The following is a 16,445-nucleotide window of genomic DNA, read 5'->3' as shown; positions in this document are numbered from 1 at the left end:
AGTGCTAGATTTAAAGAAGTTGGAAAATCTATTTTATTATATTTTTGATACTTAAAGTTAGGGAGTTTCCAGTGACACTCTAGTTGTTCTATCTTCGATTTTATTGCTGGCATGAGTTGATTTGTTTAGCATTTTATAGAATAGATGAATTAGTCATATTGTATCTGCTACGTAGATTATGGTTCATGGCTTTATCTTACAATAATCCTTGTATTAACCTATTCATCCAACAATAATTTCTTGTTCTGTTGGATTCATCCAACTTTTTTGGACCCTGGCAAATTTTACATGGTCGCCTAAGTAAACAGAACATTTTCTTTGTTGACCAATATGCATGATATCTTTATAATTCCATGCAAATTTTAATTTTATCTCAATTATACATATACCTACAAAGCATCAACATAATAACATGATCAAAGATTTTAAAGACGAAGAATTTATGCAATTTGCTGTAGACTATTTTCAAAATTTGTTCACCTCACAAGGATAGTCTATTTCTACGTAAGGTTTTGACTAATATTTTTTATTATAGAATAATTAAATTATTTGTTTCACTAATGATATTTTAGCACATTAAATATGTATTGCGTTTAAAAATAATAAAGTAGATTATATATTATTTTCATAGTATTATATAATATGATTTTAGTAAATTCATATAAGAATAATTATATTGAATTTTATTAAATTATATACTTTAACTAAATTATATTTAATATTAATTATTTTAAATTATATTTTATAGTATTATATATTATGATTTTAGTAAATTCATATAAGAATATTGATTATTAAGAATTTTATTAAATTATATATTTTAATTAAAATATATTTAATAATTATGTTAAAATATGATTAAATTATTTATTATTGATATTAATAATCTTATTAAAATTTAATAACAATAACAATAATCATTTACCTAAACAAATTTCTGCTAAGGGTATTCTAGTCATTTTAGTTTTTTCCCTTATGCTATTACACCTCCATTCCATTCAACCAAACACAAGAATACTATTACACCTCTATTCCATTACATTCAACCAAACAATTGAATTGCTATTACGCCTCTATTCAATTACGCTTCTATTCCATTACGCCTCTATTCCATTACGTCTCTATTCCATTACAGCGAACCAAACGTGCTGTTATTATTGAGCCAAGATTTCATTAACTACTTAAAAAAAAAAAAAAAAAACCTCTCACAATCAGAATGTAGAGTGTTCCAAACTTCCAAAAGGCAGTTGCATGTGGGTTTAAACTTCAATGGGCATACAAGATAAACAGAAAACCGGTAATGGGATAAATAGAAAAGTCCAGCAACACTAACAAAAAAAAGTGTTCTTATTCAGTTCTCTCAATAAAGGATTATTCTTTAGTTGTTTAATATTTAATCTATGGTAAATCGAGCAATATTCAACGAATCAATTCAACTATCTTACACTATTCTTCTAAGCGTATTTACTTTCCGCAATCTATATTGTTAAATAGTGTGTAAAAGAAATCAAATCGGAAGTCTTCTGCAAATGAACTGAACAAGAGATTGTAGGAAGGTTTTAGAAGCTTCCTCCTTGTTAGGCAGCTTTAAGAGGTGAGCCACTTTTGAAAATGCTAGATGTTGTTTTTGGTATAAACACTCATCAATCTCTCCATACGGATGTTTGGTCTCCTCTGTGGAGAGTTTTGGGTTTGTCAGTGCCCATTGCATTGCCCATATAGCCAATGGTCGCATGTAACACAGGGATCTATATTCTTCATCTGTATTCCACGCTTCTGGAGTCTGGAAAGAGTATCTGTAAAACAAAACACAGCACTAATCATTAATTTAATTTAATCAAACTTCCAAATGGGAGAGACACTTGGCTGGATTTTCCTAGTATTGGAACCTATGTTTTCTTTTATCATGTTGGACACATGAACATATCTGACACTCGCACACATAAGTACAGCCAAAATAAAGCTGTTCTATTATGTCATCTCATATGTTACGTTTTCACAATACCATGGTGCTCCTTGGGATTATTGGAAAAAAAGGAACTTCCTGTTTTTCAGAAGCGAATCCAAGTGCCTTCACCTCACAAGATTGATATTCGAAACTTGAAAGGAAGAATAGAAACTTACCCGAGACCCTGCTGTGACCAAGCAGCTTCATGGGCACCAGCTGCTGTTTTAAATGCCGTTTCCACCATCCCCTCCTGAATCATCGTGGCTGCAAGAGCATATGTAACTCCAGCCCAAATTTCCCTTGATTGCATACCTGTCATATCAACTCTTCCATCCGGAAGCATCCCATTTACCGCACCACACATACCTCCTTTCACCTTTAAGACATTGAAATCATATATCTTTTGAAGTGCAGTTCTCACTTTGTCATTATCAGCAATTGGCATGAGACCACTTGCTCCAGTATACCTATATCATCACTCAATTTAGTCCACATTTGCATGGCTTAAACAGATAAAGAGTCCTTACGTAGAATAGGTAGCATGGTGGTACTTATAGTTCTAAAAATAATGTGATTATTGCATTCATAAGGACATTAGAATCTGAATTTGCATCAAACTTGAAAGGAAGTCCAACTTCACGAATCATGTAAAGCTTTTTTTTTTTTTGGTGAATTACAATAACAGGGCAAATCCCGAACAAAAAACGCGACTAACGAAACTCGAAACCAGACAAAGTTTTCAGGGATTGGAATATTGCATCTTCGAAAGTTTTGGTGTACAAGTTCAAAAAGGAATTGCATAGATGATTCCAGAGAAGACAGATTTATTACATTTCACATAATCATGATGTCGTTCAACAGACATTCCAAAGGTTAAAGAAGAGACATGTCTGACTAGTATTTCAACATTAAATTGCTCCCAATGGACTACATAACCAGGTAGTAACTGAAGGACTGATATAACTGCACTTAAACTAGCTCAACCTTCAACCAAAAAATGGGATAAGATCCACGAATCCTATTGCATTTCTTTACTGGAAGTAGTTAGAGTAATATGAGTATACGACTTTTATGATTTTTCTGAACATAAAAGGAAGGTTCCAGTTCAACTGTGGTAAATTGGATACGGAAAAGATAATCTATTATAGTAAAGTCATGCTACTTAAAGATCTATTCTGTTTATAGTTTCCATTAGAAGGAAGCATGGGAACCAGAGATGCACAGCAGGCTTTCAAGGATATAATCTATTATGGTAAAGTTGTGCTACTAAGTTATGAAAGTAATCCTAGGAGTGCATAAAGGTTAACTTGATCAGCTAAAGAAGTAGAAAGTTCTGGAAATGCAAGATAAAGATATGAATGAGCTATTAATAACTACTTTACTTCCATAAATAATTAATGTCAAACATAAACAGACCAGTGAGTAGGGTATAGACAGGGCCTGGGAAAGAAAAGAAACAGTTGTTATAAAGGCTCTTCTAACATATTCAGAAAGTAGAAACTGCAATTTGTGTTTTCAGAGGTAAACATAATGGTATTCTACTAATTACTGATATGTTGTCTAATGGCACTTGAACTAGCGCAAGGGGACTGATTGAAAGCATGAACATAATTATCAAATGTTAGTACTAATATGTCAAATTCTTTTCCGTATATGCAGCATTTTAATGCAAGTTGAGGAGTGGAGTGGGGGAGAGTAACTATGTGCTCACCATTGTCCAGCCAATTGATCAGCTAGAATACACCTGCTGGAACTATTTGCCGTGTTGTCGTAGTTGAAGTAGGATCCATTCCACAATGTTGCATATACAGATTTTGCCTTTTGATACTTGGTATGAAAATAGGCAGCAGCTTCATCATCACCTACTTGATGAGCAATAGATGCAGTAGCTTGGAGGGCTGCCACCCATAGCCCACCACTGTATGCACTCACACCATCAACAGGCCATGCATCGTAAGTTTGATCAGGGAACCCTTCATTCTCAATCATCCCATCCCTGTCTTTATCAAATTGATCCATAAAAGCCATTGCAGTATACACTGAAGGCCAAACAGCCTGTGCAAAACTTTTGTCTCCTGTAGCAACAATATCCCTATGTATTTGGAGAACAAACTTGGGATTTAAATCTTTCCAATTATCTGTATTAAATAGATTATAAGCATTTACTTCAAACCAAGGGTCATTAAGCCCAATATCGTGTGGAACGGCACCAAGAATCTTTCTTGGAACCCACTTTCCATCATACATAATTTCCATCTTGCTTGGATCATGCATCATAACTGCTGCTGCAAAGTCTCTCTGGAAGCTCAGTTCAAGCTTTGGGAATAGCATGAGCAGTGCAAAAGATGAGTAGAAATGAACATCATAAGTGTTAAACATGAGGTACTCGCTCCCTTCAAGATAGAGGAACTGACCAATGTTTTCTTCTCCATCCTGAAGCAACTGGGATCCTAAAGCAGAATTTGATGTCAGAGGAATATGTGCCTTCTCAAGTGTAGATGTCATCCTTTCTAGGATTTCAATAGCTATATTTTTATGATTTGCAGTGTTAATTGCATTATCCAGATGTGATCTGGACTTGTCAAGAGAAAACTTTCTCTCTCCCAAGGATGCTAAACTTTGCATTGGAGCTGATCCATCTGTAGAAAGTAAAAATTAGCCTTCAATACTCAGGTTAAATATATCTATTAAGCTCCATATAAATACCTGTCCATATCGTCCCCCCTGCATTAAGGTAGTACAGCTCATTGAAAAGAGTGACAGGGTACCTGGGAATTTTTTCTTGCTTTTAGAACTTGTTCAACAAGTTGGATGATCACATATTTCCGGAGCACAAAATTCATTTAAACTTACCACTCAGGAAGCCTTTTGTCTTCAAGAATTGGTCTTTGCCATGATTCTATCTGCGATTCCCAGGTGGAATGATCTAGGTTCAAAATTATCAAAACACAAATATTCACCTAGTTAGCAATTTTTCTATTTCACCCAATGACATGTTCCAAATAAAACTATTTCCATAGTTATTTTATTTTTGTACTAGTGTTTCTGTTCTTAATATACAAGTATATGTCTGCCATTCAGACCGCAGACACTGTCTGGTACCAAATTAAACAAATTATCACAAAGATGAAGATAAGTCAACATGTTTCCTTTATAGAATACTTATAACTTTCCGGGAAAAGATTCAGAGACTTTTAGCTACCACATATAAATATTGTGTTTCAGAAATTTTCCAGGCTAGTTTGTACATGAGTAAAAGATCAAAACAAGTTCTTTGTAGATATCTTTTAAGTTGCCTAAGCTACATCGAATGGGAGCTATTTTACCACTATAGTTTCTAATTTGATTAAAAAAAGGTAAAAGTTAGAATATTTTGTAAAATATTTCTTTATTTACGAACATGAATGTTCTTCTGCCATCATATTTTGACCATCTTTGAGCTTAATTAAAATTAATAGTAGTAAAATTGCAGCCGTTCAAAGATGGCAAGTAAATATGATCCATCAGGGTTAAGTAGTGCGGTAAACTGAACCTTATCCCTAAGAAACACTTAGTCAAGCTAGATCATGTAAACATACCAAAAATAGCATCACTTGCAATATTTCCAGCTGCATCGCCTACAGTGCCATAATATTTTGAATAGCGCCTGTTATTAGAGAGATATTTTGATTAGCTCTCAGTAGTATAACAGTCACAAATTAGATGTAAAAAGTTCCCAAAAGAATGAAACTAACTTGTAGTATGTCTTGTCACCAAATCGGACTTCTGGACAGTCCCATGCAAGGGAGAAAGTGACTCTACGATCAGAACCGGGAGGAACAGTCACAGAGGCTGCTACAGCAGCTCCAATGGATGATCCTGGCTCTGAAGGTGAACATTCTTCATAACCAAGGTTTTCAAATGATCCATTCTGTAACAATGAATTAAAGGAATCAAGGAATCATTAGATATGATAGAGATTAGCTTCTTCTTTTTTTCTCTGGTTTACTAGGTGTGGAGAAAACTAAAATCATAAAATAACAACTGCAGTTCACGTTGCGACCATTACTAAAAGCCTTAGTTATAACTTCACTCACCAGATCAAGCACAATTTTATTTCTACAAATTCAATAAATTGAAAACAAGAAATACTGTGATTATGAAAAAAAAGTGCCATAGGTGTTCATGCATGAGTGCTACAGTCACAATCTAACACAACTTACAAATGATGGGAAAATGAAATGAATTAATTTACCTAAAAAGTGAAAATTGTAAAAAAAAAAAAAAAAGGAGATGAAGAATATCACCAACCTTTTTAATTTCATGCCACATATCTTTGGCACTAATTCCTCTAGAATTGCCAGATATGAGAAAGCAAGGGCACTCTGAGACATGGACTTCATTAGTTTCTTTTGCAGAAATGGCAAAAGTAAGTGGAGGTTGTCCTTTAGCTGTTCTGTGAAAGATGTACCTCCTATTAGTGATGTATGACTTTTTCTTCAAACTTAAAAATAATAATGGTTTTTTTTTCTTTTTGTTTCCTTTTAAGTTTTCAAAATAATTCGTCACCCAATTTAACATGATGGTATCAAAGCACTTGCATTCAAATCTTAACCATTATTTTCCTTTTAATACATCACCACCCAGTATCTTATCATCCATAGATTTTTGCTTTATTGCTCTAATCTTTTCCTCAGCTTGCACCTTTTCTTTTACTCTTGGATCCATATATATGCAAGATCATTACTGAAAGCAAGGAAAAAACTTACTTGTGGTGTAAAAGTACTCCACGAACCCCATTTTCCATTCTGGTAGCCAGAGAACATTGTTAATGGAATAGGATTATTTGGTACGATGAAGGGATGAATTAATATAAGTAGAAGAATAGCATACAATAAATTAATCTGAATATAATTTGATTAAAGACCACTGGTTACTATCTTACTTCATCTTTGAGTTGAAGTGATCACCAGAAAATCCAGAGATTCCACCTACTGAGTTCTGAAAAAGTCGTAGAAATATGCTTCAAAATTGTTGATTACAAGAGAAAATGATAAACAAAGCAATGAGCAACGAAGGATAAAGTTTAACTTACAGCCCACGTGAAAAGCAAGGTGACATCAGCCGAGGTTCTTCCAGTATTAGAGAGCTGAAGTAGGCACAAAACAATTCAATAAGAACTACGACAATCTATTCTGTAGATGAAAAGGTAGTGATTATACTTGAAGTCCCTAAGCCAGCATTTTCTATGTCCTACCGTGAATGTAAACACGGATACAGGCAAACTGCTCTCTTTGTAGTTGTGGGGAATAAATGGTGAAATTTGACGACAACTGATTCTAAGTTCCGGGTCAGGTTCACCTGCGTTGCAAGAAACCATATAAGATCCCACTATACTGGTATAACAAAACAGAACTATCTATAGCAGAGATTTAAATAGCGGTTGCAAGGTGATGTTATGATCAGAACCACGAAAAAGGGGAATAACAAGTCCGCAATGACAATTGAAATCCCTGATCCACAGTGTTTGATGTTGTTATACCTTCATAAATAGTCCATGACCTTGGAAACAAACCATGGTATGTACATTTCTCCCCTTTCAAATTCCAGTCCCAAGATTCAATGCCCGAACCTGTACTTCCTCTGCAGATAGTGCGGTTTGTTATATTCATCAATAGTGCATCTATTAACTCATATAAGTTTCAAAATATTAAAAGAATCAAGGTTATCAACTATTGCTGGCTTACTTGGTAACTTCGGGACTTCTTGCACATAATACGGTTGAATATTTTTGTCCATTCGGACGCGATACAAATGCCTGATGAGAAAGTGGTACAGAAGTTTTCAGTTAAATCGAGGGAGATATCAAAGGTGTATATGCAGAGCATTTTAGGTACTAGTAATTTTGGATTTAAATAATTTTTATCTTGACTATTTCTTGTTCTTTTTTTTTTTTTTTTTAAAGTGATCTTGGACCATTTCATGTTCTTGGGTTTGACTTTTGATCTTATGTTTTTCTTAGTGGGTACAGTAGCCATATCAGATCAAGTATTAAGCCAGCTATGGCCTTAAACTATGAGAAGAAAACTTACAGAGAACTGATTTGCCAGGATCGGACCCTCTTCACATACTGTACCAAACAGTTTGAAGCGTTGAAACTCACCTCTGTAACCTCTTCCAATGCTTCCCGCCCTAAAATTGATGCTTTAAAATGTAAGGGATATTTGTAAAGCAACAGTACGAACATTCTCAATATTTTTATTGTATGAACTAGAAAGGTTAAATAAGCAGAATTATGGATTAAACGAAGCTTCATTGAAATTGTCAAGACTCATAATCGAATTATACTTCCAGTGCAGTCTTTATTTAACCAATAATTTCTTATCATTCTTCATAGTATGATCTTTGTCAAACGGAACAAATATGTTACAAAACCAGCTGCTTGTCAAGAAAATGGAATAATTAGGCTAGAATTAAGCTCTAAACCCTAAATTTAGTCCCGGTCCTTTACATGCCAAGCAAAAACATTGAACTCTCTAGTCTGGGGTTCAAGGTTTCAGTACCACCAGTAAACTTGTTCACCAAAATCCTAGAATTCGAATTCAACAGAAATCCATTTGCTATTTGGTTACCTTTATGTTTTTCTCTTAAACCAAAAATAACGAGAAATTTTTGTTATCCATGAGATGGACCAATTTATCTGAAAATATTTGGTATGATACTCATTCCAGGGAGTAAAAACATATTACAATTGCCATAACCTGGGTAATACTAACTTAATTTGTTAGATTCAGAACATAGTGCTAAGGTGTTCAATCTGGTTTTTGTCGAGCAAAAATTGGAGGAACTTCTCTATTAACAAGGTTTACAAACAACATAAATTCATAGGCTTACTTCATCAATAATAGTAGAAGAGAAAACATACCCTATACCACCCAAAGGAATGCCATGATCACATGTAACAAGGTGCTTTCTGAAAAAATCAAATATTGGTATCTGAAATGAAAGGAAGATGTTGCGGTGATTGCCTTAAAAAATCACGAAATGAAAGGCATTTGAAAGAGCAGGATATACGGAAGAGTGAAGACAGGTTTAGACATTAAAAGATAAGATGTATTACTCTTCCTGTTGCTTCTTCTTCTCTCGTGTAACGCCACAGCCGGAAACCAATAGGTGCCTTCCAGAAAATAAAGCAGCCAAGTGAGGTTTTCTTATTAGCATCTATAACATCAAGTAGATTTTGTCTCAAAAATCTAATCTTCTGCTGGAAGATTACTTATCAGCTTACAACATTAGCTATGTAAATTTTAGGAAGCTACAGACATACCAAATCCATTATCTCTTTAAAACTTAGGCCAAAACCAGCAGGAGGTTTTCCAATGCTGTTCAATTGCCGTAGCCATGTGAGTGAAGCAGGTTTCGCTGGATCAACCTAGAAATTTGCAAAACAAATATGGCCAGTTCAAAAGGAAGCATGAAACATGAATATGAGACTTTATGGATGAAAGTGAATGAATTGCTCAATATACATCATTCATTGCTCTCTCATGCTTTGTTCTTATTCAATGCCTTCAACCTAATTGTGTAATCATATTTGTTCATGTTGACCACGTTGAGACAACTATATTTAAAAATGAATTTTGACATTGGCAGTTTATTAGTCAGTAAGTAAGCATCTATGTTGATTTCATCAACTTAAAACCAAGAAACATGCCAGTGCTAAGACCCAACGTTGCATTATTCATCAATGCAACTGCAAATAATCTGCTTAGAAAGGATATAATAACAGAAACGCTCCATGAAGAGATTTGAGTCAGCTACAGCATCTTGAAGAAATATAAAGTGATTAAGAAGATTTAGCTTTAGAAGTAGAGGATCAGGCAAGAACTTGTATCCAACATTTTGCAGGCAGTGGGACTAAGCTTTTTCAGGCTTAACCAGCAGCTTCTCTATGGAACCATAATTCATAGTTTACGACAGAAACGATAGACGATGAAAACTACTGAGATTCCAGGAAATTCGGGCTTTTATCCGAGCAATCTCAAAACAAAATGCAGTTATCATTTACCAATACAATGTGGAAACCAGGCTAGCAATGTAAGGTCTCATCAATACATCCACAAAAATGTCATTTGCTAAGCAATCTATGTTTATGATTACTTCAAGGTTGAGCTTGATCCTTGAAAGAACAATCATTGTTCGTAGCTTTACTCACAAAACAACATTAGGTCAAATTGAAGGTATCGAAAACATGAATTCTTTTTATATTGCTAGAATCTAACATCTTTGAGATTCTTCCTTCATGAAGCAACAGAAAAGAACATGTAAGGTCTCTTTTGCAGTGGAATTATGGGATTTTGGAGAAAAAAAATTGTATTTCTATTTATCAATAAGGATATATAGAAAAAAGGGCTTCTTTTCTTCTTCCGTAAATACTTGTGTTTGATACATGTATTCAAACATGAGCGTATCCGATACATACCTTACATCACAAGGAAAAAAGAGAAGACATTATAAACGGGAATCTATGTTGGAATAAATGATTTGGCTAACTGACCTCTAGGGAAGCAGAGCAGCTAGTGAAATCGTTTTCAAGTGTTTCTTTGACTCCATTCTCCATATTACCTGCAAAGTTTTAAAGATATACAAGATATAATGAGTTTTGGCTCACTAGCGTACGCTTAAATCTCTCTATACATATTATAACAGATTCTCAAAGTTCCTGGATGTGGGATTGGAGTGTTGTAGAGAGGAAAAAAGTGATGTTTGGTTTTTAGTGTATTTCATGTGGCTGCACTTCCCTATAATATTATGTACAAAATTCAATTTTTTTTTTTAGAAATGTAATATATCATTACACCAAATGATTTTTAAAATTTTCTTTTCTAGATAATTTAATTAGTATAAATTGCAAATAAAATATATATGTAAAAATATATAATTATCTTTCTCATTTTATATTTCAAGTAGGAGAAAATTATAATCATATAATCACGAATCTATCATTTATAAATAAATAACTCAACTATCAAAACCAACAAATTAGAATACATTTACACAATTTCAATACATGCACTAAACCGTGAAACACATGAATATGAGATTTCAAAATTGTAGTATCTTTTTCCTTCGTTAACAAATTCATAGATTTGTGAAGGTTATTTAATGATGAAAATGAAATTCTTATGAATATATGTGATTTGAAATTAATTTTTTATTTTAAATAATATAATCATATTAAATTGTAAATTATTTATACATAATGTATGCATAGCAAATAAAATTCGATACACTGTCACATTCACGTTTTAAACATTAACAAAATAAAAAAGCAAATACTGAGTTTAGTTTCAGGTCAATGGAAAATAAATTGTAAAAATTTTAGGGAAGCACATGTGTTCAGACTTCAGCGTTCTTGTTATTTTCTCATGTCATACTTCTATCATATCATACTTTGTGCATTGTTTTATTTATTTTCTCGTGATACTTCAAAAATATATTTAATAATTAAAAATAAATTAAAAATAAAAATTGGAACAAAATAAAATAAAAATACAAATATACTTAGAAGAAAAATCAAGCTTGAGACTTAAAAGATAAAATCACCATTATTTAACAATCTAACTAGAGAAATTAATGTATTAAAAATAATAATTAAAAATAAAAGTAAAGCTTGAAACAACATGAAATAAAAATATAAATGTGAATAAGAGAGGAATTAAACTTAAGACTTGACAAAACCAATAATATTTAATCATTTAACCAAAAGAGCAAATATGTCAAAAGAGTCAAAGAATGCATTCTATAAGACGAAAAATAAAGAACAATTAAAACACATTTAATTCTAAAATTAGTAAAAGAATTTGAAAAAAACAAAAATTCCTTTTTTATTAAAAAATTAAATATGACTAATTGATATACTAAAAAATAAATTATTTTTCACAAATTCAATTCCATCTTTTGAATAGTATTCAAGTTTTACCAATTTTGTACAAGTAATTTGATAGATTTCTCTTTAAAGAGAAAAACAAAAAGGCCTACACTTAATATTCTCGTCTAAACGGATCGACTTCTAGGTTCAATCATTTCATTCATACGGCTATATTTTACCAAACTAATCTAAAATAATTAAATATTTACAAAAATACTTAGATTCAAAAAATATTTTTAAAAAACAGTGCCTAGAGATTATGACCACTCCATAACCCGCACCCATATCCCCAGTCCCGGAAAACCACTTGATGTGATTAATAAAACATTCTTTTTGATGCCAGCATTGCAGTGTTCGGCACTCATACTTTGTTTTTTCATTCGTATTTTTAAAGATACATATTATAAAAAATAAATTTTTTTGGGTCCGGCACCCACAAAGTAAAAATCCAAAGACATATCATTGAAAGAGAACGCCATTATCGTCCTCGCAGAGCTTTCGTCTTGTAACCAAGAATTGACAAACCATTGAAGGAATCAACAAAACCCTTTTCCATTTCATTAAAAACCCAATTTGCCCTTCCTTTACCAAACCATCTCTCACTTTGATTTACCACATGGTTTCACTTTCAAATGAAAACACCAAAACAGAGTCCATCAACATGGGTTTAATCCCTTTACTTTTAGAAACCATGATCGATTCCCAAAAAACAATATGTGAAAATGCATTAGCCATTATAGACAAGCTTTGTGAAACAGAACAGGGAAGGGGATTTGCTTACAATGATGCTCTTGTAATGCCGGTTTAAGTGAAGAAGATATTATGAGTTTCAGAACTGGCAACAGAGTACTCTATTTCGGCCATTTGGAAACTGAGTAAGGGTGATGAAAAAGCTTTAATGGAAGCTCTTCAATTCGATGCATTTCAAGTAGGGTTTAATGGAAGGGCAATTTTTTTTACAGTGCGGGTACCGGCACAAAAAATTACGGGAAAAAATTATTTTTTATACTGGTGTGGATCATGTGCTACACAGCATCAAAAAACATTTTTAAACCTGGTATTACACGTATTATTTAAAATATGAGTGAAAAATAAATATAGGTGTCGGAAATACAACGGCCGACGCCAAAAAGAATATTTTTCTAATCACAGTTCCACCCATCAAGTGGGTTTTTAGGAATTGGGGACATAAATATTGGCAATGGATGGCCATAACCCTGGACACTATTCTTTTAAGCGATTTTGAACTTTAGTTATTTTCGTAAATATTTAATTGTTTTAGATTAATTTAGTAAAATAACCATACATTTTCAAATATTCAACAGGTAGCCATCTACTGTCTCTAGTCTTATACCAAGAACAAAACCCTAAAAGTCAACTGATAGGGTGAGGATTGTTCAATAAAAAATATTTATTTTATAATTATAATTAATTATTGAAATATATTAAATTACTTGTAAAGTCTTTTATATAAATTAAAATGGGTTAATGTAATTTTTAACCTATATAACTTGATAATTAAATTATTTCTTATATTTTTACTATGCACTTTTGATACCTAAATTTTGCTACTTAATTTATTTTAATATCTGAATTTAGATGTTGTAAAAGTGAAATCACACAATAAGATTGTACCAAAAAATATAAGTATTAAAATGCAGTTTCAGAAACCCAGAAAAATTGTGTTTATTTATTAGGCTAACTTATTTTAGAAGGAGTTAAATCTTACCATTTTATTCAAACAAATTTTTCTTTTAAATTTTATGTTTAAATAAACTTTTATACTTTAATCCATATTTAAACTATGATGTTGATTTATTTAAAATTTAAAATTATTTAGTTATAAATTTAAAACTTCAATTTATATAAGTTGAAAAAATTAAAAGATGTTAAAGAATACAAAAAAAAAAACTGCTTCATAAATGATTGTTTGTTCATAAAAACCAACCTTCCCTATTTGCAATTGTTAAGAGCAAGGTTTTTTAGAGACTCACAGCATTCGTCAGACCCATTCTTCAATATTTAAATCATACATATATAATTAAGCTTAAAAGTAGAACAAAGAATCCATTTATGTATATCATCTTTTTTCTTTTACTTTGAAGATTGGGAATGAAAGTAAGTAGAACTCACAGTGCGGAAGACAAAATAAATAAAGGAAGGAAGGAAGATGTTGGTGAGAAGATACATGTCTAACCTGGAAAAACAGCGTTTCTTCGTATTTGTATGAAGTTGATGATGAATAATCGGAATCAGATAGATTTATAGGAATTTGGGTTGGCTTGACCTGCGTTTCAATTCATTTTGGTTTTGGTTGAATTTGTTTTTGTTTGAACATTTCAGAAACTACCAAAACCAAGAAGAGCACGGGAAAGAGAAAGAAAGGCAAAAAAATAATAATAAGCGAGGAAAAGTAAAAAGAGAAAAGGTTGGTTGATTATTGACAATTTTATTTGTTCTGATGTGATTTGGCCCTTTCCCTTGGCCGCTTTTATTTTTTATATATATATACACTTAGGTTTACGAGTAAGTGGAAAATCTATTCACTTGGGAAAGATTAATTAAAAAACAAACAAACAAATGATGCTCCGGTAAGGAGGATCAAACTGCTCCAAAATAGATGCTGGAATATGACCATAAACCACGTCTAATGCTGATTTGGTTGCGAAAATGAGATCCCAGAATCCGGGTATGCTGCAAGTTTTCGCAGAATTTCCACTATTGAGCAAGAGAAGGTTGCTGGAGTTTCTGCGCCAGCATGCTCCTAAGTGCTTTGTGTTGATAATTGTTCTTGCCTCATGCCGTCCTTTCTTATTAAAAAAAGGATAATTCAAAATTATTATAAAAAATAAAATTAAGGGTATTTAATATATTTAAATTTTAATAAATAATTAAAGCTAAAAACAACCACCCCTTAATAAAAAATCACTCACTAAAAAATACTTTAATTTGTTATAAAATAAAGAGAGATGGAGTGAATAAAGAACAAAAAAATGGAATTAATAGATAATGTACTTTATTGATCATTTGGGATGATTATAATACTTTATCGAATCTCTATTTATAGGCATAAGAAGTATAAAAGAAGTAGAGATCTAATTCTAATAACTATTAGAATTTAAAGTACATTAAAACTTTTTCTTAATCATGATTGACATCCACTTAATAAGATATTCATAACACTCCCCCTTGGATGTCCATTGGTAGAAAATGTCCCTCGTTAAAACCTTATTAAGAAAAATCCTGTGAGATAAAAACCTAATGAAGGAAAAAGAGTACACGATCTATAATATGCATAATATGTTGCTTCATTAAAAACCTTACCAAGAAAACCCAATTGGACAAAACCTCGATTAAGGAAAAAAAAGTACAACGCGTATTTACTCCCCTTCATGAAAGCATCACATACTTTCTCATATTTTACGTATTCAATCTTGAATACTAGTTTTTCAAATGACTATTTGAATGTATTGCTAAGCATTTATATCACCATTATTTTAAAAATCATGAGTGAGGGAAATTTGAGAAAATATATTTTGATCTCTTCAGGAGATTCAACAATAATCATAACAAACTTTAATCATGATTTTTTATAAAACACAAATAGGTATTTTGGATCATTTTATAATCCTCTTCAACTACTATTCACTAAGTCAAATTTACCACATATATTCAAATTATTTTAATTCATATAAATGAACAATTTCTCGATAATTTCAATATGCTTCTAGCATCCTAAATCCTTCATGGATTTTAATATAAACTTTACTATATAGTGATTCATAAAATGTTGTAACAATAATCATTAGATGCAAGTTAAATCTTTTATGAATTGTCAATTTAATAATATATCCAAAGGTTATTGCATCCACCACAAAAGAATATTATGTCTTTTCATAATCAACGTCAGGACTTAGCGAAAAACTTCATATTTTTATTCTGCTTTTGCAGAACTACTTCAATTGAACCCTCACTAGCTTTATACCTTTAGATATTTGGACTACTAGTCCAAAAACTCTACGAATTTAATTGTACTTGAGTTGTATCTTTCTATTTTGATCAAGTTATTCCATATCTATATTTCTCAATAGATTTATTTAAGATCTTCTTTTTATCTCATTATTTCAATAATAATATTGCATGTAAAATCATTGTCGACCACTTTTATTATTCGGTTCCACATTTTCTTGAATTGACATAACTTATCTAGATATCTTATTTTTATTATTTTAAAATTCAATTTCGTGTACGAATCTCTTCTAAAGTTTTACTTATTAGTTATGTCTTGGGTCTCTTCTAGAGCACCAACCTCTATTATATGACCATCTAGAAGAATTTTCATTTTGGAATCAATTAATCTATTATTTATTCTAATTGATTGTCCTACTAGGACTTTTATTCAAATTAAAATACTAGATGGTATATAACACTTGGTTATTCTAATTAAGTTTGTAAATACATTTAACAATTAACTTGTAATGAGTTATCATTATTGAACTTCTGGTTCAAATTACTCTCCCCCTAACTCATTACAAGTTATTATTTCTCTCCCCCTAATGTCGAGAAAACTATTAAATCAAAATTGTA

General features: G+C 31.8%; 1 protein-coding gene across 1 annotated transcript; it reads right to left on the bottom strand.

Annotated features, from left to right (window-relative positions):
- Positions 1-1,329: 1,329 nt before the first annotated feature.
- LOC105783365 (uncharacterized) lies at positions 1,330-14,310 on the bottom strand. The gene is made up of 20 exons (XM_012608770.2): positions 14,056-14,310; positions 10,485-10,552; positions 9,255-9,359; positions 9,048-9,104; positions 8,853-8,923; positions 8,020-8,119; positions 7,675-7,745; positions 7,470-7,570; positions 7,185-7,288; positions 7,023-7,076; positions 6,873-6,928; positions 6,697-6,735; positions 6,239-6,383; positions 5,683-5,858; positions 5,527-5,594; positions 4,802-4,874; positions 4,655-4,716; positions 3,660-4,587; positions 2,125-2,415; positions 1,330-1,796 (listed from the first exon to the last, which is right to left on the bottom strand). The coding sequence occupies exons 2-20, from the start codon at positions 10,545-10,547 to the stop codon at positions 1,508-1,510; spliced, it is 2,853 nt and encodes a 950-aa protein (XP_012464224.1). The 5' UTR covers positions 10,548-10,552; positions 14,056-14,310; the 3' UTR covers positions 1,330-1,507.
- Positions 14,311-16,445: the final 2,135 nt, after the last annotated feature.

Source organism: Gossypium raimondii, chromosome 13 (genome assembly GCF_025698545.1).
Source record: "Gossypium raimondii isolate GPD5lz chromosome 13, ASM2569854v1, whole genome shotgun sequence".
NCBI lineage: Eukaryota > Viridiplantae > Streptophyta > Magnoliopsida > Malvales > Malvaceae > Gossypium > Gossypium raimondii.
Note: the sequence above shows the minus strand (reverse complement) of the source record. Positions and strands in the feature narration are given on the sequence as shown.

Coding starts and splice junctions, on each gene's coding strand:
- LOC105783365 (XM_012608770.2), bottom strand. CDS start 10,547: ATGGAGAATGGAGTCAAAGAAACACTTGAAAACGATTTCACTAGCTGC. Junction 6,736..6,872: donor CACTTCAACTCAAAGATGAA/GTAAGATAGTAA, acceptor TCTGGCTACCAG/AATGGAAAATGGGGTTCGTG. Junction 5,859..6,238: donor TGTGGCATGAAATTAAAAAG/GTTGGTGATATT, acceptor TCATTGTTACAG/AATGGATCATTTGAAAACCT.